At 45.8% G+C, this 24,810-nt stretch overlaps 1 protein-coding gene across 7 annotated transcripts in view; it reads left to right on the top strand.

The window, feature by feature from the left end:
• LOC147607163 (uncharacterized) overlaps positions 1–24,810 on the top strand; it is a 175,801-nt gene that overhangs the window by 12,436 nt on the left and 138,555 nt on the right. For 4 of the 7 annotated variants that reach the window (XM_086791546.1, XM_086791547.1, XM_086791545.1 and 1 more), the window contains exon 2: positions 21,467–21,666. The exons of 2 other annotated variants lie outside the window; for them this stretch is intronic. In XM_086791546.1, coding sequence (XP_086647672.1) covers positions 21,476–21,666 — 191 coding nt within the window. In that variant the 5' untranslated portion in view covers positions 21,467–21,475. The remainder of the gene's footprint in view (positions 1–21,466; positions 21,667–24,810) is intronic. One more of the 7 variants, XM_086791550.1, reaches the window with a different exon arrangement.

Here is a 24,810-nt window from a genome sequence, read left to right as displayed (position 1 = left end):
TATATACAAATGCCATAACAAAGTCCAACACGATGCAACCATAAAATTCAGCCGGTACATAGGCTATAGAAATGTTGAGTCAACAATATAATCCATATACCTTCGTGTGGGAAGTGATTCTTCCCCAAAAGCCACAGGTCTTCATGTGCAATATAGCTGGTAATGAAGGTACGACTCTCCATTCTCTCGGACAACAAGTACAATGGTTGGTATAGCAAGTACATGGGTTGGTACAACAAGTATAGTGGTTGGAAATCATAATAAAATGATTAAATACCCTTGCCTTCAATATTTCTTTGCGATGGAAGCCTCCAAAACAGTCCCCAACAGCCGGTATACTTCATGGGCAGCCTTCAAGAGTAAGAGAAAGAGAGTAGCCATCGTTAAGGTAGCCTGTAACGGCGGTAGAGGCTAGTGTGCAGCAAGAGAGCCTCCCCAAATGAAGAGAGAGGGCTCCAAATAATAGATTTGGGCCTCCCATGAGCTAAAATGGCCAGAGAAGGCTATAATGACAAGTGGAAAGCCAACAATAGCTAAAGTGACAAGTGTGAGGCCACTTGGCTCTTTTTGATCCACTTTCTAACAAGTGTGAGACCACTTGTCTCACTTTGGTCCACTTACTTGCCACATTCCCAATCTAAGAGATGGGTCCTTCTAGAAACTTTATCTCTATAAAATATCCCAACCGGTAGCCCGTTTGTCATAGGTACTTTGGCAACTCTTGGTATTTTCTCAATTCCAAACGTAATGACGCGACCAGAATTTCCATCGGAGTGAGGCCCAAAATAGCAACTCTCCTAAATTTGAGGAGTGTGATCCTTTGTATTCGAGGATAATTTCCAATTCCCAAAGCTTGTACTTTCCAAATATTTAGACATCCTGGAGTCCAGCAGACCCCTTTCATACTAGGAAATGTCCAGGCTGGTGACATCCTCTCCAGCTTCTTAAAAGTTGTCCTCAACTTTAAAGCTTTAAACCATATATCAAGATATAACATGTCCCATTAAGTGGGTGAGACGAGACAGTCTTACAAATCCAATATAACTGAAAGAATCCATGTTCCAAATGAATGGGAGAGACTAAATAAGTCTCCATAATACCAATATCAACATCATGTCCCCAAATAAATAGGCGATACAAAACAGTCCCAGAAGTCCAAATATCATCTCTTTGTGTCCATGCTCCAAGAGTAGATCCAAATAAAATAAGTTTTGGTTTCGTATCCACTAACTCGAAGGAGCAATCTCTCGTTCCCCAATCCCCAGTGTCACGTCAAACGCATGTTACTCTCGGATGTAGAACGTCCACTGGATCTGAGTGCAGACATCAAGTTCCCAGCACACTAGATTCCAGTTTATTGACACTTGGTGTAGACATAGTCTCCTACCAACAAGGTGTCAGTCCATATGACCCTTGGCGTAGACATAAGTCCCCTGCCAACCAGGCGTCATGTCCACTCTACCACTTGCACTCCGTGTTGGCACTCTGACCACACACCTTGGAGGAGAGGTGGGCTCAAGTGTGTAACATAAGATAAAAATCACTCACAGGCATAGATATCATCATGCTCCATAAACATTTCTGCTACACACAGTTTATAGGCATTTCGGCTAGTGAGATAACTCCAGAGAAAATCCTCGATCCATGAGGTAACCATGAGTTCCATAAGTCCAATGCATCCCGAATAAAGGGAGCCATAAACAATATTTCCCTGAAACAACAACACACTATTCTCCTTGTATATGCATACAAGGGGTAGTGAACATCAAAAGCACTTCATAATAAGTAGCAAAAGCGCTTACTTTGCAAATTCAAAGTATACTTAGCTTTTCTTTTCCAGGTTTGATCCCGTGACATGAGGGTCATGAAACCACCATGCCAGCCAAAAGATATTTTCCCATATCGGTTGCCTTTGAACTTGATAATAAGATCCATAAATCAGGCATAAATATATAGAAGAGAATACAGGCAATAAAGCCAATTCCATGATTCCAAAATAGATTCTAAGAATCCATAAATCATGTTGTCTTTTGCACATGCCTTGATGCAGGATTGCTCCCATAAGCAGATAGGCCGGGTGTATTTAACTACACTAATAGTCAATGTTCATACCCAAACAAGATCGTCTTCACACAAGAGTGTGAAAAAGCCAGTGCTCTGATACACTTGACCATTAATGCAATTAAACAATGAAATCTGCAGCCTTAAACATATGCCACTTAATCCATAGAATTGTAAAAGAGAGATGTGCATAGTTGACACCGCATAGAGGCCGGAATGGGCCGACCCCCCCTCCTCCCCCCTTGGAGTATTTTATTACCCAAGGAGAAAATATCATCATGTACAAGCTTTGAGGGCCTTACTCTCCCCACAAGAGATGCCGAATTATCCATATACAAATGCCCTAACATAGCCCAACACGAGGCAACCATAAAATTCAGCTGGTACACAGGCTGTAGAAATGCCGAGCCAGCAATATAATCCATATACCTTCGTGTAGGTACTGATTCTTTCCCAAAAACCATAGGTCTTTATTCAATAGAGCTGGTATTGCAGGTACAACTCTCCATTCAGCCGGTACAGCAAGTACAATTGTTGGTACAAGTACAAGGGTTGGTACAAGTACAATGGCTAGAAATCATAATAAAATGATTAAATATCCTTGCCTTTAGTATTTCTTTGTGATGGAAGCCTCCAAAACAGTCCCCAACAGCCGGTATACTTCGTGGGCAGCCTTCCAGAGAGAGAGAAAGAGAGTAGCTATCATTAGGGTAGCCTGTAACGGTGGTAGAGGCTAGTGTGTAGCAAGAGAGCCTCCCCAAATGAAGAGAGAGGGCTCCAATTTATATATTTGGGGCTCCCATGAGTGAAAATGGAAAGAGAAGGCTATGATGACAAGTGGAGAGCCACACAATAGCTGAAGTGACAAGTGTGAGGCCACTTGTCTCACTTTGATCCACGTTCTAACAAGTGTCAGGCCACTTGTCTCACTTTGGTCCACTTTCTTGCCACATGTCCCAATCTAAGAGATGTGTCCTTCTATAAACTTTATCTCTAAAAAATATCCCAACCGGTAGCCCATTTGTTATAGGGACTTTGGCAACTCTTGGTATTTGCTCAACTCTAGATGTAATGATGTGAATGAATTTCCATCGGAGTCTCTCCTAAATTTTAGGAGTATGATCCTTTGTATTCGAGGATAATCCCCCATTCCGAAAGCTTGTACTTTCCAAATATTTAGACGTCCTGGAGTCCAGCAAACCCCTTTCACACATGGTAGTAGAGTGCCGGTTCGCGTAAATGAACTCAAGAGGCAAGCAAAGAAAGCGGTATACGGGTAAGGGTAATTCCATCTCTTTCTCTTTGATTTCCAAGCAAATCTTTGCAAGTAGGGGAGCCCTCTTCTCGGTGAAGAAAGAGCATAGTGTATACTATGCGCCAAGACCATAGAACTTTCTAATATTTGCAAAATAGATTCAGAGTCATTTCGGGCTGCGGTTTAGGCATGCAAGGTTTTCGCAAACATTTTGTGGAAGTGTCAACAATGATTGTTTTTTGCTGTGTAGTGTTTTTGTACTTGTTACGCACAAACAACTGGGCATTTTGGTTGATGTAAAGTGCCTACAGAGGTTTTGGGATTTGCATATGTATGACACATGTATTGATGTGACTGGTTCACATAAAGTGATAGTATAACAGGTTTACAATACTGCAGGTGATTGTGTATGTATCTGTGAGATTGATTACTAGAGAGTGCATAATTTACTGCAAGTTTCATTTGGGTCGCGGAATATGATTTCTTTTATAGGTGAAAGTGCTGCAAGTAACTATCCAACATTTACTGCAAGTTTCATTTGGGTCGCGGAATATGATTTCTTTTATAGGTGAAAGTGCTGCAAGTAACTATGGCTTAGCGTCTATCCAACATTGTGAGTGAGAAGTTGGAGAAGAACAACTTCCAAGCATGGAAGTTCAGGATGACAAATTTTCTTATGGTAAAGGATATTGGGAGTTCATTTCATGTGATGAGAAGGAGCATGAGCTTCTTGAAGAAAATTCCACTCCACCATAAGTACATGCTTTTAAAGCATGGCATGTGAGGGCCAATAAAACTCACGGCGGCGGGTGCCCGGGGGACTAGGGCCTTTGACACACTTGTTGATACCATCAATGCATATTAAAACATTTAAACATGGCCACAGCCTTAACACATATCCATCATCACTTTGCATAAAACATAAAGCTGGACAAAACATCCACAAATGCTGCAAATGGAGCTTGCACGAGTGACACTGCATAGAGGCCGGAATGGGCCGACCCCCCCCCCCCCCTTGGAGTATTTTATTACCCAAGGAGAATAATATCATGTACAAGCTTTGAGGGCCTTACTCTCCCCACGGGAGATGCCGGATTATCCATATACAAATGCCATAACACAGCCCAACACAAGGCAACCAAGCCGGAACATAGGCTGTAGAAATGCCGAGCCAACAATATAATCCATATACCTCCGTGTGGGTACTGATTCTTCCCCAAAAACCACGGGTCTTCATGCAATAGAGCTAGTACAGCAAGTACAACTCTCCATTCAGCCGGTACAGCAGGTACACTGGCTGGTACAGCAAGTACAATGGCTGGTACAGCAGGTACAGTGGCTGCTACAGCCGGTACAGTGGTTGGTACAGCAGGTACAGCAGGTACAGTGGCTGGTACAGCAGGTACAGCAAGTACAAATGCTGGTACAACACATACAATGGCTAGAAATCATAATAAATGATTGAATACCCTTGCCTTCAGTATTTCTTCGCGATGGAAGCCTCCAAAACAGTCCCATACAGCCGGTATTCTTCATGGGCAGCCTTCAAGTGAGAGAGAAAGAGAGTAGCCATCATTAGGGCAGCCTGTAACAGTGCTAGAGGCTAGTGTGCAGCAAGAGAGCCTCCATTAATGAAGAGAGAGCTCTCCAATTTATAGATTTGGGCCTCCCATGAGCTAAAATGGCAAGAGAAGGCTACGATGACAAGTGGAGAGCCACACAATAGCTGAAGTGACAAGTGTGAGGCCACTTGTCTCACTTTGATCCTTTTTCTATCAAGTGTCAGGCCACTTGTCTCACTTTGGTCCACTTTCTTGCCACATGTCCCAATCTAAGAGATGGGTCCTTCCATAATCTTTACCTCTAAAAATATCCCAACTGGTAGACATTCTGTCATAGGCACTTTGCCAACTCTTGGTATCTGCTCAATTCCAGATGTAATGACGCGAACAGAATTTCCATCGGAGTCGGGCCAAAAATAGCAACTCTCCTAAATTTTAGGAGTGTGGTCCTTTGTATTCTAGGATAATCCCCCATTCCCAAAGCTTGTACTTTCCAAATATTTAAACGTCCAGGAGTCCACCAGGCCCCTTTCAGACTGGGAAATGTCCAGGCTGGTGACATCCTCCCCAACTTCTTAAAAGTTGTCCGCAACTTTAAGCTTCAAGCCATATATTCAAGATATAATCATGTCCCATCGATTGGGCGAGACGAGACAGTCTCAAAAAATCCAATATAACTGAAGAATCCATGTCCCAAAGAAATGGGCGAACTAAATAAGTCTCCATAATACCAATATCAAAATCATGTCCCAAGATAAATGGGTGAGACAAAACAGTCCCATAAGTCCAGATAGCATAATTCATGTCTCAAGTAAATGGGCGAGACATATCAGTCCCATAAGTCCAGATATCATAATCCATGTCCCAAGTAAATGGGCGAGACAAATCAGTCCCATAAGTCCAGATATCATAATCCATGTCCCAAGTAAATGGGCGAGACAAATCAGTCCCATAAGTCCAGATATCATAATCCATGTCCCAAGTAAATGGGCGAGACAAAATAAGTCTCCTGCCAACAAGACATCGGTCCACATGACCCTTGGCATAGACATAAGTCCCGTCATGTCCACTTTACCACTTGCACTCCGTGTTGGTACTCTGACCACACACCTTGGATGAGAGGTGGGTTTACAAGAGACACACAATGAGCCAAAACGGCCGACCCCTCCCTTGAGTAAATTGTATTACTATTGGAGAAATTCAATACATAGCTTCACGGGCATCCATTGCCAAATCCTCCATGCCAATGCATATGAAATTCAGCATTTAGAAAACAATGGTATGTCGATGTAGATCACCAAGGAGCTGCCTTGACGCCCGGCCCGACTTCAGTGCCCATATTCTCTACCATTGGCTCTATGTTCTACCAAGCAAGGTAGCAACATCTTGAAGAGCACTTAGGAAAAGAGAAATACTACACAGGGCGGCTAAACAAGGAGTCCTGAAAACAATCACTCGCAGGCATAGATAACCTGGTGTTCCATAAGCATTTCTGCTACACATAGTTTATAGGCATTTCGGCCACCAACTCACACTACCCTCTCAAGTGCCCATGTTCCCTTCCATCTGCTCTCTATTGTTCCACCCACACATGGTAGAAACAATCTTCAAGAGAGCACGTAGGACAAGAGAACACTACACAGGGTATGTTGTGCTTGTCACTACCCTTTGAAGTGCCCATGTTCCCTTCCATCTGCTCTCTATTGTTCCACCCTCACATGGTAGAAACAATCTTCAAGAGAGCATGTAGGACAAGAGAACACTACACAGGGTATGTGAATCATGAGTTCCATAAGTCCAATGCATCCCAAATAAAGGGAGCCAAAAAGAATAATCCATCCCAGTAAAAGGGAGCCATAAACATAATCCATAAACCTGAGGATGGATCCAAATTCCTAGAAAAGAAGTCCAGGAATCCATACACTTGTATACCATAATCCTTGTATACCATAACTCTTACCACATACTCCGTGCTAACCACACACCTTGGAGTAGAGGTGGACTTTATCCATAAAAGCATCATATCCATGAGATATTCAAAGATTTCTTCTCTATAAACTCGGACAGATTCGTCCATAGAAATTGCTTGTGAAGCCCAATATCTATATAAATCTCGTCCAAGAAAGAAATCTCCATAGATATAATCCATCCCAATAAAGAGAGCCATGAAAAGAATTCATCCCATTAAAGGGAGCCATAAACAATGTTTCCCTGAAACCATCTCAAGGCAAACAACAACACCTTTCTCCTTGCATAGCTATACAAGGGTTAGTGAACATCAAAAACACTTCATAGTAAATAGCCAAAGCACCAACTTTGCAAACTCAAAGTATACTTAGCTTTTCTTTGCCAGGTTGGTCATGAAGCCAAAAGAAATATCTCGTCACCATATCCTTAAGATATCCTGAGATATATCTCCATATAGCTTGCCTGTAAGCTTGATAATATAATCCACAATATCCATATGGAAAGAGTGCTAAACGTGTGCACATAAAGCCAACTCCATACTTCCAAGATAAATTTTGTGAATTCATAAATCCTTAGACCAAGCTGTCTATTGCTCATGCTCTTGCTTCATAGGCTCTGAAGTGGCTGAATAGCAATGATGGTAAGTGTGGTCCCCACTCCGGATCTTTTCTCTTCCTTATTGATAGAAGGAAGCCTCCGCTTCCAAGAAAGCCTATGCTCTGATACCAATGAAACTCGCGGCGGCGGGTGCCCGGGGGACTAGGGCCTTTGACACACTTGTTGATACCATCAATGCATATTAAAACATTTAAACATGGCCACAGCCTTAACACATATCCATCATCACTTTGCATAAAACATAAAGCTGGACAAAACATCCACAAATGCTGCAAATGGAGCTTGCACGAGTGACACTGCATAGAGGCCGGAATGGGCCGACCCCCCCCCCCCTTGGAGTATTTTATTACCCAAGGAGAATAATATCATGTACAAGCTTTGAGGGCCTTACTCTCCCCACGGGAGATGCCGGATTATCCATATACAAATGCCATAACACAGCCCAACACAAGGCAACCAAGCCGGAACATAGGCTGTAGAAATGCTGAGCCAACAATATAATCCATATACCTCCGTGTGGGTACTGATTCTTCCCCAAAAACCACGGGTCTTCATGCAATAGAGCTAGTACAGCAAGTACAACTCTCCATTCAGCCGGTACAGCAGGTACACTGGCTGGTACAGCAAGTACAATGGCTGGTACAGCAGGTACAGTGGCTGCTACAGCCAGTACAGTGGCTGGTACAGCAGGTACAGCAAGTACAGTGGCTGGTACAGCAAGTACAGTGGCTGGTACAGCCAGTACGGTGGCTGGTACAGCAGGTACAGCAAGTACAGTGGTTGGTACAGCAAGTACAGTGGCTGGTACAGCAGGTACAGCAAGTACAAATGCTGGTACAACACATACAATGGCTAGAAATCATAATAAATGATTGAATACCCTTGCCTTCAGTATTTCTTCGCGATGGAAGCCTCCAAAACAGTCCCATACAGCCGGTATTCTTCATGGGCAGCCTTCAAGCGAGAGAGAAAGAGAGTAGCCATAATTAGGGCAGCCTGTAAAAAACAGTGCTAGAGGCTAGTGTGCAGCAAGAGAGCCTCCATTAATGAAGAGAGAGCTCTCCAATTTATAGATTTGGGCCTCCCATGAGCTAAAATGGCAAGAGAAGGCTACGATGACAAGCGGAGAGCCACACAATAGCTGAAGTGACAAGTGTGAGGCCACTTGTCTCACTTTGATCCTTTTTCTAACAAGTGTCAGGCCACTTGTCTCACTTTGGTCCACTTTCTTGCCACATGTCCCAATCTAAGAGATGGGTCCTTCCATAATCTTTACCTCTAAAAATATCCCAACTGGTAGACATTCTGTCATAGGCACTTTGCCAACTCTTGGTATCTGCTCAATTCCAGATGTAATGACGTGAACAGAATTTCCATCGGAGTCGGGCCAAAAATAGCAACTCTCCTAAATTTTAGGAGTGTGGTCCTTTGTATTCTAGGATAATCCCCCATTCCCAAAGCTTGTACTTTCCAAATATTTAAACGTCCTGGAGTCCACCAGGCCCCTTTCAGACTGGGAAATGTCCAGGCTGGTGACAGCCAACAAGGTCATGTATTGGCCTTTGGTCTCTATGATTGGTCACATTCAAGATGTGGCGACACCTAAAGATACGTGGGATATGTTAAGGTGTATCGCACAAGTATCAAGGCTAGAAAGATGTAGTTGAGTTAGGAGTTGCATAAAGGGACAAAGGGAAAGCTATGTATCAATGATTCTTCATTGAAGATTAAAAGGCTTGTTGATGTCCTCGGCTCCATTAGAGCACCAGTTGATGATGATGACTTGGTGTCTCTCAAAATGAATGGACTTGGAAAAGATTATGAGTTTCTATCCAACTTGGGAAAATTTTTCTAACTTTTAGGACCTTATAGTCCTTTTGATCAGCGAGGAAATGAATGTTGGGAGAAAATGAAATGAATGCTGGGAGAAAATCATCTTTCGGGAATACGCAAGAGCATGCCTTCTACTCAGACACAAGTAGAGGTAGAGGCAGATCTTTGTCTAGAGGCCGAGGTGCAGGTTGATATGAGGAGACATTCAGCCCGGTTGCTAGGATGGAAAACCGTGAGGGTAGTCATTGCTATGGTTGCAACTAAGGGATGGACTTTACATCAAATGGATGTAAAGAATGCATTTCTACATGGTGATGTGCAGGAGGAGGTTTACATGGTGCAATCACCAAGATATGAGGATCATGCACATCCCGAATCCCGATTGGATGCATTTCTACATGGTGATTTGCAGGAGGAGGTTTACATGGTGCAGCCACTAAGATACGAGGATTATACATCCAATTGACGGTCTTTACATCAAATGGATGTAAAGAATGCATTTCTACATGGTGATTTACAGGAGGTTTACATGGTTCAGCCACCGGGATATGAGGATCATGCATACCCCGATCTTGTTTGCACGTTGCGCAAAATATTGTATGGCTTGAAGTAGGAACCTAGAGCATGGCTTGTTCTTTCTATGTGTTCAAGCTTTCCATTTCTCTAGCCTCCTTGCCTTGCACCAACATTTGGTATCGGAGCTTGTTGACCACCTTGCGACCGGTGGAGCCTCCTCTTATCGATGTAACCTTGTGATCTGTCATTGGTGTTGTACCCCTTCGACCAGGTGTATAGACGACAGTGTCGTGTTAAGTGGTGGCTACACAGTTAGGCGGTGCTTTGGGCTTAGCTGAAGGTGGCAGCTTTGGGCGGCGATAGCAAGGGCTACACATTGTGGTGCTTTTGAGCGTTGCATAGCAGGGCGGTGCTGCATAGGTGGCAGTCACAAAGCACGCAATAGCTAGTGCAACTATAAGTGTCAACAAAGGCGGCTAAAGCAAGCAAAGCTAGGCGGCAACATTGAGCTGTGTAACTGACGGTGCAGTAGCAGCAGCGTGCAACTGGAGCAGCTATAGCAGAGGTAGCTGGTAGGTGTCAGTGATAGAATGTGTAGCGGAAGAAGGGAAAGTGGAAACACGGGAGAGAGTGAGAGAGAGAGAGATGGAGAGGAAACACAGGTGAGAACCTGCTCTCAATATCATCATCCAAAGGAATACATGTCCCGAGCAAGAGGGGAGAAAACCTCGTATGTGAGGGATTGCAGCAAACAATGCTAAGCGGTGCTTTGGGCTTAGCTGAAGGTGGCAGCTTTGGGCGGCGATAGCAGGGGCTACACATTGTGGTGCTTTTGAGCGTTGCATAGCAGGGCGGTGCTGCATAGGTGGCAGTCACAAAGCACGCAATAGCTAGTGCAACTATAAGTGTCAACAAAGGCGGCTAAAGCAAGCAAAGCTAGGCGGCAACATTGAGCTGTGTAGCTGACGGTGCAGTAGCAGCAGCGTGCAACTGGAGCAGCTATAGCAGAGGCAGCTGGTAGGTGTCAGTGATAGAATGTGTAGCGGAAGAAGGGAAAGTGGAAACACGGGAGAGAGTGAGAGAGAGAGAGATGGAGAGGAAACACAGGTGAGAACCTGCTCTCAATATCATCATCCAAAGGAATACATGTCCCGAGCAAGAGGGGAGAAAACCTCGTATGTGAGGGATTGCAGCAAACAATGCTAAGCGGTGCTTTGGGCTTAGCTAAAGGTGGCAGCTTTGGGCGGCGATAGCAGGGGCTACACATTGTGGTGCTTTTGAGCGTTGCATAGCAGGGCGGTGCTGCATAGGTGGCAGTCACAAAGCACGCAATAGCTAGTGCAACTATAAGTGTCAACAAAGGCGGCTAAAGCAAGCAAAGCTAGGCGGCAACATTGAGCTGTGTAGCTGATGGTGCAGTAGCAGCAGCGTGCAACTGGAGCAGCTATAGCAGAGGCAGCTGGTAGGTGTCAGTGATAGAATGTGTAGCGGAAGAAGGGAAAGTGGAAACACGGGAGAGAGTGAGAGAGAGAGAGATGGAGAGGAAACACAGGTGAGAACCTGCTCTCAATATCATCATCCAAAGGAATACATGTCTCAAGCAAGAGGGGAGAAAACCTCGTATGTGAGGGATTGCAGCAAACAATGCTAAGCGGTGCTTTGGGCTTAGTTGAAGGTGGCAGCTTTGGGCGGCGATAGCAGGGGCTACACATTGTGGTGCTTTTGAGCGTTGCATAGCAAGGCGGTGCTGCATAGGTGGCAGTCACAAAGCACGCAATAGCTAGTGCAACTATAAGTGTCAACAAAGGCGGCTAAAGCAAGCAAAGCTAGGCGGCAACATTGAGCTGTGTAGCTGACGGTGCAGTAGCAGCAGCGTGCAACTGGAGCAGCTATAGCAGAGGCAGCTGGTAGGTGTGACCAACGGCCAATCCAAACATATGCAAGTGTTCATGAGACATTGCATATATGATTGCATATTATAAGGAAAAAAGAAAGAGTCATCAACATATGCCTGAGCAACCAAATGCCGACCATCAAGGAGACGAAGCCCATGGAATTTGCCAGTCTCAGTAAGCTTATCCATATATGTCAAGAAGGGATGAGTAGCAATAGCATAGAGCAAAGCACTAAGAGGGCAACCTTGTCGAACACATCTACCCAGAATCCATGGAGAGGATAAGCCTTTTCCCAAAATGCATCTGGCAGTGCTATCTCGATAAAGCCAATAAATTATGTTCTACATTTTTGGACCGAAACCCACCTTTGTCATGACTTCTGCGATGTAATCCCATTAGACTGTATCAAAAGCCTTAGCAATATCAATTTGCAATAAGAGCACATCCTGCTTGGTATATTTTGCATATTCTATGCCAACATAGACATTAGCAATGTTATCTGTTATTTGTCTACGAAGCTTCCAATGAGCATAGTTGGGTCCTTTCAACTTGTCATCCTTGTTCGTACAAGGGGGAGCTATATCCATAGCAACAAAGAACAAATCTCACACTTCTCTCGATTGCTTTCCAACGAAGTGAAGCACCAGGAACAATCAGCCCCCTCTCAAACCTGAGAGAGAAAGAGGCTAGACAGCAGCAAAATAGTCCAAGATCCACCGGGGACCTCCTACCGGAAGGGCAGGGACTCGTGGAGGAAGAAGACAATGTAGGGCCACTTGTCTGGTGGCACCATTTGCAAAGAACTCACCAAAAACAGATGCCGGTGTAGAAAACACGGGCACTTGTCTGGTGGCACCAAATGCAAAGAACTCACCAAAAACAGATGCCGGTAGAAGAAAACGCAGCCAAATAAACTGGCCGGCTTGCCTCCGTAGGAGAAAACGTAGCCACCAACACTGGCCGGCAGCAAACAGCAGGCTGGCTGGACCTGAAAACGCAGCACAGTTGGGAAACGCAACCACTTGTTGTCACGGATCTGCAACCGGGAGAGATATGGAGGAAAAAACGCATAGCCAAGGAGGAAAAGGTGGGCAGATATGCAGAGTTTGGAGTTGCTTGGACCTAAGTGTATGATACCATGAAGGAGATAGCACAGGCGGAAGCATAAATACTAAACTTATGAGAGAGTGCAAAGGAGATTGAGAGAGTTGGACAAGATCACCTTTTATAACAGCAGTAAAGCTTTACAATGGCAATAGCCAGCAACTGAGTGTTGAACAGTGTGTGGATGAATGAGTGAATAATGGGGAACTCCTTATATAGTGCAGTAGGGAACTGGCCGATTGGCCCTGGACAAATAAATAGGAGAAAATGTATAAAATACCAAGTAAGTGGTAAAGCCCCAAAACACAAAGATGCACAAATTCTAACACAAGCCACCCCTCCCCCTCCCTTGCTAAACCATCACCAGTTTCTTCTGGACCCAGGAGGTGGAGGACACCGATATAGTGGATGTTGTGGACCCTCCATGAGCTGCTCTGGGCCTACATCGCCCGAGAGGAGTTATCTCGGACTGAACCTTCACACTCCAATGTGCCCGCTGCCCCTGGCCGTCGGCCACGATCACCTCATCATCTCCAAATCCAGGACATGCTTCACCACCATCGAGCTACCTTTCCACGTGACATAGCTAAGGGAGACATCTCGGCCATACTCATTAGCCCCATGCTTGATATTTTGGAGACTGGTATACCATCTACTCGAAGCTGGTGCTGCTCTCATGTTTCTATGTTCTTAGTATTCCATTATGAGTTTCCATGGATAGTTTCGTATCACCCCAGTGAGATAGCTATGTTTATGTTTTCTTTCCATTCCAAGATGAGATATGTCATGGACATTATTGTATCACTTTGGTCTTATAGGCCCATTGGGTCTTTAGCAGACACTTAATATATCTTTCTTTCTTTCTTTCTAAACACATTCCTCTCTGTCTTCCTTCTTCGACACTTCGGAGGAGATGTTGAGAGAGATAGATGTGGAGGAGATGTGTTTGACCCGGAGATCACAGGATGAGGTGGAGTGTACTGAGTATGGGAGATACCTCTTGGAGATAGGGACTGCACATGGGCTGGCCATTTTAAATGGCCTAGAGAGGTATCCACTTGCCAGTGGCTTTACTTGCTTTCCACACAGACATGGGGCCAGCACAGTGGATTATGTTCTAGCCTCGCCAACCTTCATCCCGAGTATCCAGGATTTTGCGATTGGCCCCAGGCCCATCAGAGTTACGGTGGATCATGCACTTCTCTCCTTTACGGTGGATTTCCACTACAGTACCCGCCAGGTTGGGCAGTCCTCCTATCACCCGAGATATACCTTCTGTAGAGAGACTGATGGAGTATACACCGCAGAGATCTACAGCTTGTTGAGTGCAGAGGATCCACAGAGGCCATTAGCAGAGCTCACACAGATCCTGACAGAGGCTTTACATACAGCTGCAGCGACGGCCTTCCCACACACGTAGCCTACAGTACGATCACGTCCTAGGAGCATGCCCCAGAATAGTTGGTATGATGATGACTGTAGAGAGCTCAGAGCCCGGCTACAGAGAGAGGTGGCCACAGGTGTTACTGCATATAGAGAGTCACGCATCATCTTCCGATCGTTGTGGGATTGATCATTTGATCAAAGATTGCCCATACTGCGCAAGTGGTTCTGCTTCCACTTCTAACCAGGCCACTGTCCGGACCGTAAGTGTGCAACTTGGAAACATCACGCCACTAAATGTCCTGACACGAGCCTAAGTCCAACTAGGAGACAAAGGGAAGAACCCAGTAGATGCCACCACTTCTAGAACTGGTAGGAGAAGGAGGGTGGAAAAAGTGGGTAAAGGTGACACCAGGGTCACAATTCAAGATGGATCTGAAGAAGATACTATCGACAGCGGGATCCACTCAATCAAGAGAAGAGAGGGATCAAGCGCTCAAACTAAATGAGTCCTTCTTCGCCTGGTTTTTTCTTTTTTTTCTTTTTTCTTCTTTCTCTTTTTTCTTTTTTCTTTTTTTTCTTTTCTTTTTTCTTTCTTCTTTTCTTCTTTTTTCTTTTCTTTTCTTCTTTTTCTTTCTTTTTTCTTTTCTTTTCTTCTTCTTCTTTTTCTTGTTTTTTCTTTTCTTTTCTTTTCTTTTTCTTTCTTCTTTTCTTCTTTTTTCTTTTCTTTTCTTTTCTTTTTCTTTTATATTTTCTCTCTCTCTCTCTCTCTCTCTCTCTCTCTCTCTCTCTCTCTCTCTCTCTCTCTCTCTCTTCCACCGAAGATGCTATACTACAGAGATCACTTCATGAGTATCACTGAGGATCAGGACCATACTAGCACGGCATGGGAGACGTCCAGTCAGAGTACTCACCATGGAGGACATTGAGGATATCCGCCATCGACCGATGAGAGACATCTTTGGATAGTGATGTGTATGATGCTTACCTTTGTTGCTAGAGTTTTCCTCCCAGATGTTATCCATTAGGAGCTCCTAGTACCGTACTTTTCCTCACAGTTATTTCAGTTTCAGTTAGTTGTTTTTAGCTTTTCTTACACAGACATTGTATTAGATCCACCAATTGTTGTAACCTTTTTGGTCTCATAGGTCATTTTGGCCTTTTGAAGACGTTAATATATCATTTCATTTCATTTCATTTCTCTCTCTCTCTCTCTCTCTCTCTCTCTCTCTCTCTCTCTCTCTCTCTTCCACCGAAGATGCTATACTACAAAGATCACTTCATGAGTATCACTGATGATGGATTTATAGAGAGGCCTGGCAGAGCAGCACGGATCCCCCGAGAGGAGAGGGTATGCAGATTGTGCAGAGAGGAGGTGGAGAGTGAGGAGCATTATGTATGCAGATGCAGAGCATATACAGCCATCAGAGAGAGAGATCCCATTTTATTCAGAGAGCCACATTCCCTATGCTAGATCTTTGAGGCAGCAGACCAGTGCATATTGCATACTAGGGAGATTCATTCTAGACATACAGCGCCACAGAGAGACATCATTACAGGCTCAGATAGCTCCAGAGGGGGGACGACAGACACAAATTACTACATTTTTTCAGAGATCCATCCCACTCCCAGCCCCTACACTGCAAGGAATTACTCTTCAGAGAGCAGAGACACTCAGAGCCAGCAGGAGACAGAGGACACCTGGCTTCCGGACAACACGCCTATACCAGAGAGAGATGACAGAGATCAGAGCTGAGTTTCACAGAGAGGGTGCGGAGCGACTGGCTCGCTTTAGAGCACACCCAGGCATGTTCTTCAGGGAGCTGTGGACACCCCCTTCATTGATGTATACCATTTTATACCCCCAGTATGGTACAGGATGGAGCTAGCTAGGGTGCATATCATGATTGTATACTCCATGCATATATTGCATTCTCCTAGTAGTAGAGCTCCATACCCTTCACCACTCGTTGTACTTATTGCACACCTAGATTCAGCTTTTTAGTTCAGTACTTTTTCATTTTGTTGGGATGACAAAGGATACCCCATACAGGTACACCGATTTGTCTCATAGGCCGAGTTCGGTCTTTTGGAAGACGTTAATAAAATCTTTCTTTCTTTCTTTCTTTCTCTCTCTCTCTGTGGAAGGGGCAGCTGGCAAGTTATCGCTTCTCTGTCTTTCTCTGGACCAAACCAGGGCTTTTCTTTTTCTTTCTTTTTTTCTTCTTTTTTCTTTTCTTTTCTTTTCTCTGTCTTTTTTTTTTCTCTTTTTATTTTTTTATTTATATATATATATATTTTCTCTCTCTCTCTCTCTCTCTCATTGTCACTTTTGTACTCCCCCATATTCATGTATTCAGGTATCCATGTACTCATGTACCCCATTTTGACTAGTAGCATTAGCTTCCCCCCTACTGATGTATTGTGGGGCTATCTCTTTTCTTTTCCAAACAGTGTATCAGATGTCACATGGTTGTAACTTTGGTCTCATAGGTCACTTTGGCCTTTTGAAGACGTTAATATAACATTTCATTTCATTTCATTTCATTTCTCTCTTTCTTTGTGTGTGTGTGTGTGTGTGTGTGTGTGTGTGGAACGGGCAGCCGGCAAGTTATCGCTTCTCTGTCTTTCTCTGGACCGAACCAGGGTATCGTTTCTCTCTCTCCGGACCGAACCAGGGCATCGCTTCTCTCTCTTCGGACCGAACCAGGGCATCGCTTCTCTCTCTTCGGACCGAACCAGGGCATCGCTTCTCTCTCTCCGGACCAAACCAGGGTGCCTGCTGAGATGACCTGTGCGCCTCTGCTCTATGCGCACCCACCTGCATGCCTCTGCCCGCCTCTGTGCGCACCTCTGTAGGTTGCCTCGTTGCCCTATGCGCAGGCCACCTCGCTGCTCTGTTCTGCACGCCTTTGCCTGCCTCTGTAGGTTGCCTCGCTACCCTTTTCTCACCCACCCTTGCTCAGGCCCCCAAGGCAACAACTAGTAAGGGAAAACATGTCTCAACCGCTGGAGGGGGAACAGGATGGTGAGACAACCTTTCACACCCCCACGAAGGCACCAAATGCCTACAGCAGAAGACTAAGTGAAGGAATCATGTCCCTTGGCTCACGAAGGATTACGAAGATGGCCCGACGAGATGAGGCCCTTTATGAGGAGATACAGCTTCACATAAGGACAGAGATGAACACCATGCGACAGGAGCTTGAAAAGGAATGGACCGAGCAGATGCATGCCCAAAGGAATGTGATATAGGAAACGCTGAAGGAAGAGATATATGTCCAATTGAAGAGAGAAATGCAAGCCCAAGTACGGGTTGAGATGGAATTAGCCCAATCCTTGATGCACACGGAAATGAAAAAAGAGATGCAGAAATGGAAGGATGACATGCTCTGAGAGATTGGCACAATAGTTGCATCATACGAAGGCACTTTAAAGACATGTATGGCTGACCGCGAAAAAGACATCATAGAAATGCAAAACACTTTGGAATCATGTAAGGCAAAAGTGGTTGCAGGTGAGAAGGAAATACATTCATGGGCTGAAATTGCGAGTGCCACAAAGAAACAAATTGAGGAAGTCAACCCATGGATTGAAGTAGTAAAAAAACAGAAGGATACACCAGTCAATAAAGTAGAGGTGATGAATGCTACATTGGAAGAGGAAGCCAAGAGATGGGCACATGCCTTACATGTACGTGTAGGTGGGTGGGAAGATAAGGGAAATCCCCAGGAGGATGCAAAAACTCTTGCAATTGAAAGTGGAGCCACTGATGTACCCATTACCGGAGCATGGTAAGTAGGCAGAGATGAAACCAGGGCGAAGATATTGATCATCAGGTTTGGTGACTTGGAGAAGAAGAAGGCCTTCCTCTCCAAAAGGATGGCCCTTAAGGGGAAAAAGATTTATTTGGATGAGGACCTTACACCGCCACAGATAGCACACCGGAAGGAACACATGCCGCGTGTGCTTGAGGCAAGGAAAGAGGGGAAATGGGCGGTACACAGAGATGGCCGAGTCATCATTACGGAGAGGAGGCCCGCTTGACGGTGCGCGGCCTATGAGACCTTGCGATTCACGGTGTGAAATTGCAACGGAGCCCTTAGAACAGATGCAGGATACTTTGAGAATACTTTCGGACACAATGATATTGCTATGTATACGGAGACCCATCAGTGCACAAACAAGAGGCTTCCTGACGTACGGGGTTATAGATGGGAATCAGTTTTCTGCCCTCAGCCACGCACAGTGGGAGGTAGCAGAGGATCTGGAGGAGTGGCAATACTTTACAGGGAGGAGCTTCGTGACAAAATACATGTCGTACATAGAGATGCAGATGCGAGCTACATGTGGGTCCGAATATGCAGAGGGGGGCTCCGCGAGCTATATGTGGGGGTATGCTACTTTCCCCTAGCCCACTCCAGGTTTGCACCATCAGGAGAGTCGCCCTATATACCACTATATGATGATATCATGAGGCTTGCCAGCATGGGAGACATATTACTATTGGGAGACTTTAATGCATGTACAGGCACAGAGCAGACGGAGCTGTATGATACTCAAGAGGCTATGTACCGGAAGATCACGACAGAGGATGTAGAGTGGCAGAGATTAGCACAGGATGAGGGTGAGATTACAGATTATGGCAGGCATTTTCTCACACTCGGGAGTGCACATGGGTTGGTCATATACAATGGCTTATCGAGATGGCAAGGATCACATGCTCTCACACACTAGAACTCTAAAGGGGGAGCGAGCACAGTGGACTACTTGATGGGATCTCCTTCATTGATACCTGATGTGCGGTGTTTCACGATTTCCAGAAGGCCCATTGGCATAGCAGCCGATCATGCATAGCTGAGTTTCACACTAGTAGGTAGATCCCCGGGAGATGGGCCAGCCACTCATCTACCCAGATACCCGAGATATCAGTTTACACATGAGACAATTGGGGTTTACCGAGATGCAGTATCTGATGGCTTGTTCGCTTTAGACCCGCATAGCCCTCTGGATGAGATCACGAGAGGATTGGCAGGTGTACTACATGCATCCACCTCATATGCGTTTCCCTGCACTATGATCCCTTCCACCCTGCTATACCAGCCCCTAGACTGGTTGTACTGGCTGCACTAGCTCCTATAGTGGCTGCATCAGTCCGTGTACTGGCTGCACCAGCCCCTGTACCTGTTGTATCAGCCACTGTACCAACTGCACCAGCCGTTGTACTTGTTGTACCGGCTGAATGGAGGACTGTACTTGCTATTTCAAATTTTGCACTTGTTGTACCAGGCCCGTGGTCTTTGGGAAAGAATCAGTACCCACATGGAGGTATATGGATTATATTGTTGGCTTGGCATTTCTACAGCGTGTGTACCGGTGGCTGACTTCTATGGTTGCCTTGTGTTGGGTTGTGTTATGGCATTTGTATATGGCTAATCCGGCATCTCTTGTGGGGAGAGTAAGGTCCTCAAAGCTTGTACATGATATTTTCTCCTTGGGTAATAAAATTACTCCAAGGGCCCCGGGGGGGATCGGCCCATTATGCGGTGTCAGCTGTGCACATCTCTCTTTTATAGCTTTGTGGATTAAGTGGCATATGTTTAAGGGTGTGGCCAATTTTAGTGTTTAATTGCATTAATGGTCAAGTGTGTTGCGAGACCCCTTGGCCCTCTAGAAGTTACAACAAGTGTTGCTCAATACTCTTGTCAGTCTTGCAAATCTTGTCATTTATGTTATGCTCCGTTCTAATCTGTCTATTCATGTGTGCTGCGTTGTAGCATTGAGGGCTCCGGACATACTGTTCAGAGGAGAACCACCACCATAGTGTGCTAGGCATAGTCACCAGAAACGAGAAATGGGAACGGAAACGTTCGAGGAATGGAAACGGGGAAACGAGTTTTTAGGGGTGGAAACGGTCGTTTCTTGTGGCAATCTCACTTGGGAAACGAGAAATGGCCATGGAAACGGATGGGGTCTTGAAACGGAGAAACGCGTTTCTAGGGACTGAAACGGCCGTTTCCTGTGACTATGGTGCCAGGCAACCAACCTTGCTACAACATGCTGCCGACCTGAAGTGGAACCCTTCATACGTGTGGCCGACTTGATCTTGGCCTTCCGGTGCCTGTCAAGGACTTATTATTGCCCTAAACCTATTGTTTATCTTTTGCCAATTCCAAGCATTAGCCTTGAGACCCAGCCATTTCCATGTGTGCACATGACATGATTAATCACTAAAATTGATGAGAGACACAAAAGTAAACATGCACATTTTGAGAAAAAATACTACTTGCATATATTATTCTACTACTTACAACTTTTGGATTATTCTACACTTTTCTTCTAGCCTTTCCCCTCCTACAATCAACCATTTACAAACAATCTTTGAACCCATGAACCATACCCAAATCACAATTCAATATTGGAATTTCAACACAGGCCCTGCACTCCAGCTCACACACTTCTGGGGTCCACAGCCATCCATGCTTCCTCCACATTGGCAACTCCTTGAAATCCATGGTCCCGTTCTGACAAGAGGTGGGAACTCATTAGCAGCGTTGCTGTGTGGCACATCTGGTGGGTGCATTGCAGCAAGGTTATTGAGCGTTCCACTGTTACCCCGCCAGAGGAGACCATCTGCTCGTTTTGAACAGACCTTATTCACAGATTTTGTGGACATTAGCAGCGTTTTGAGGGGTGTTTTGGAGTGCACGAAACAATGTCAAGCTTGCCTTGTTTTGCTCTTACAGCCCAGGTCCCTTTCTCTCTCGTGGGGACTCTGATATTTGATTTCATTACAAGCCCCGTGTGGCTTTTTCCATCCCTCCTTCCAATGTGGTCTCTCTTTGAGAGAGCGGCCAGCCATGAAGGGAGTCCTGCTGTCTTTTGTGATTCCTTGTGTATGTAACCTCCTCCGAGGGTTGTAGTCCACTCTTGGGTGGACACTTTCTTTTTATGAATAGAAGGATCTTTTCTTGGGAAAAAAAATATTACATGTTGGTTTTGTTTCTTTCAGCATGTGATCCTATGAGCAAAGCATGTGGAAGGAATACTATGCCTAACTTTAAAGTTGCAACTTAGCTCCTCTAATCAATTATGTGCAAAATGCTTGTAATCATGAAAATGTTTTCATTTAAGAGATATAGTATTCATTGGAGAGCCAAGTTATTTGGGAGGTCATGCCATTTTTCCTATGTGCTTTCATGTATACCAGTATTTCCTTTTCTCCCTTGTTTTGATGAAGAGTATTTATATGTTGGTCATGTTGATTGTAGCTTTCAATCATGTTGCACAAACGCTTGAAGCTTGAAGATCGCTACTATTTACAGAGTGCTTATTCAAAAGGAAGTTTGGAAACAATCATCTACACAAGACAATATGGTGGATGGACCTCCTGGACCTCCTTACAAAAAAGTATAGTGTCTCCCCTACAATGGAACTCATGTGCTCCTGGCCTTATCAGGGCTGAATTCATGTAAGCTGTCCTTTTTCTTGGGATATCATCGGCAGCAATAGAAATTAGAAGAAAAGGGGTCACTTTTTGTAGGGCTGAAAATGATTACTCTCTTTACCTATACTGCTATTGGACTTTAGTGAGTGTAATTTCTCATTGACCCAATGTTTGCAAGTTATATCACCAACTAAAAGACTTTAGTGAGTACTCTTTTCCTGCACCAATGTTGCAAGTAGTAGTAGATGACCATTTTATACATGACTGCTAGGAAGGCATACGACACTATCAAAAGTTGGATTATCATGTGTTTCAACACATTCTTATTATTTGCAGGCTTGTAGCAAGCAAGGACTTTGATTGTGATAGCTGTTTGGGGATGCTCTTTTTTTGTTTTTCCCTTTATGCTTTTATGCTGTATAGAGGATGTAACCGTTGCAAGTTGCATAGAAAATTCAGAGAATTCCAAATTTCACTTAATTTAAGACAAACACATACGACACAAAAGGAGCATGTGCCATGGATGTAGCTAACAATTTTATGTGTATGTGTGTTGTACACCACATTGAGAGGCCAATAGTTATACCCCCCCAAACTCCACACCCCACCCCCCCCCCCTCTCCCCCCCCCCCCCCCCCCCCCCCCCCCCCCCCGCCTCTCCTTCCCCCCCTTTTCTACAAAGGAAACCAAAACAAAATACAAAGCTCAACGGGCACTTGGTGAGATTCTCACTTGAAGCACCAACTCTCTTATAAATCACGCCACAACTTGACGTAGTTCGACGCTGAGAACCCGTGATGGCAACTAGACCACACCCTTCTAGCCATCGCTGAGGGACTCCAAAGATCCCAATCACCCCTCACACACATACTAAGCTTTATCACATCCACACAACCCAAGGTTTATAGTCGTTAGTGTCTCTTATTTTTCCCATGGATAGTTACCAAGCAAACAACTGTGCTGGCTAAGTACAAACTCAGCTCTACAGAGGGAGCGATAATCAAGAAAACTGAAAAAAAGAATGGGGAAGGGTGCTCTTCTCCCCCGGTTGGTCGCTCTGGGAGGAGAAGGCTATCTTATACAATTTTGGGGTGGAGGACCACCACACAGGTGGTCTATAATGCCAAGTGGGCTCACCACCATTGTCAGTGAGAAAAGGACCGTGACGCCAAATCTGGAGGAAGGCCTCCCGGCGCTTCCGCATGCGATCGGAGCCACCATGAAGCTTCCACCAATGTCCACGGAGCCAGATGCTCCATATGGACTCCGCTGGTGGGGTAAGGGTGCCTTCAAAGGACTCGCTATAGCGAGCTCTCCAAATATGCCACGCAGCAATACTCTTACAAATTTCCCATCTTTGGTAGGAACCTAGAGTCCAATGATTAGAAGCTGGAACTGCAGAGATCCGATGATGATAGACTTGCAAGGCAAGGCTCCCCCATCCTCCTCATATGCCATGGCGGCCTTAGCCTCAATGGCCCAAGCAACCGTGCCCCAAGCAATTGTGCGGGGGCACGCTGGGGAAGGGGGGGGGGTTTCCGTAGTGAAAATGCGGAGAGTCCTCTGCTAGACCTGCTGAGCCTTTGGGCAGTCCCAAAGGCAATGGCACTAAGACTCCTGAAGATGGCCACACCTCGAACAAACTGCTGATGGCCAACCAAGTGCTAACCGCTAGGCTCCGATGTGCCAACTACCAAAGAAAGAGCGTGATCTTTTGCGGCCGAAAACTGTCCCATAGCCTCTTCCTGAAATTTGAGAGAAACTCTGGAGGGAGGCGTGAGACTGTCAGTGCCCCGTTTGCATTGGAATGCCCTCGATCGTGGGCATCTGAATCCTCTGGCCTAGCTGTGTGGTGTAAGCAAAGAAAGGGGTGCCGAGAGCCTCCTCTTTATCAAAGGGATTGTGCCATGTCCACTCCTCTGGATCCCACTGAAGTTGCATGAGAGGGGAACCCTCCCATAGCCTTAACCACCAGAATCCTCCTTTGGCCTTGGTTGGTGGGGGCGCAATGTGCCAACTATGCTCATGGAAACCTATCATCCTCACTCTCTGCAAGGTGCATCCACTAAAATCCTCCAAAGGGGGATCAGTCTGCCATGTGGTCCGATAACTTGCTTTGCAATCATAATCAAGCTCCCTGTATTTAGGCAGGTAGATAGGTAGCTCAATGTCCTAGCACATTAACTTATTGCCATAGGGTCGCCGCATCGGATGCAGGCCGCCGGAAGACCACTGTAAACAAGCCAAGTGCCAACCGCTGAGCCCCTGTGGGTGACCAGCCACTGGAAAGTCGAGATCCTGCGGGCCTGTCTACTAGCCCAGAGCCGAGCCCAAAAATCCTCCAGGAACTCCTGTGAGAGTCCCTGTAGCCGCCAATGCCCCGCTGCCGCTGGAGAGACCGTCCTCCTCGCCGTCAAAATATGCCGCCCCAGCCGAACAGTATACTGGAAAAAGGTAATCTCTATGGCCTCAAGGGATGCATAAGGATCATGCCACTCGTACTCCCCGGGGTCCCACTATAGCCGGGCCAAGGGGCGCCCTGCATATGCCCATATGCGCTAATCCGGAAGCACATCAGCAGGGTCGGGTCAATATGCCACTTCTGAGAAGCGGCGGCCACTACCCGTATCCTCTGAAAGGTGCACTCTGCAACCAAAGGCGACTCCACCTCCACTCTCTGAAGTCTGCCCTCATCCTGAATCTCATAGTAGAGGCATCTGCCATCCTCAATGCAAGCTCTGACAGCAATCAGGATCTCCAACTGTGTAAAGGCTCCCATCCACCGTGGGGCCACTGGCTCGAGAGGCGTGAACCATTCCTCTGTGAGTGCCTCCTGAATATCATTCCTCATAATCAACCCCCCTCTGAAGTGACTCAGCCTCTCCACCTGGATCTCCTCTGGGAGACTGCAGAAAGCCTGCCAGTCTCCAAAACTACGTGCTGGGCCTGCCGCTAAAGGCCCCCAGGCTAGACGAGGCCGAGAACCCAGCATATGACCCTGCTCTGGTGCGAACCGCTGGGCTCCAGATGAGCGGCTGTCTGGCCCGCTCCTCAACACAAGAAGGAGGTCGCTGAGAGAGCCCCGGTCTCAGCAGCTCCCAAGCTCTCAGGATACTCAAAGCAAATCTATCCTCCCATCCTCTACTGAGGCCTGTCCTCATCTCTATG

This window comes from Cibotium barometz, chromosome 56 (assembly GCF_041138505.1).
Source record: "Cibotium barometz isolate CiBa-2024 chromosome 56, ASM4113850v1, whole genome shotgun sequence".
NCBI classification, from domain to species: Eukaryota; Viridiplantae; Streptophyta; class Polypodiopsida; order Cyatheales; family Cibotiaceae; genus Cibotium; species Cibotium barometz.
The sequence above is the reverse complement of the archived record's forward strand: the minus strand, read 5'-3'. Positions and strand labels throughout refer to the sequence as shown.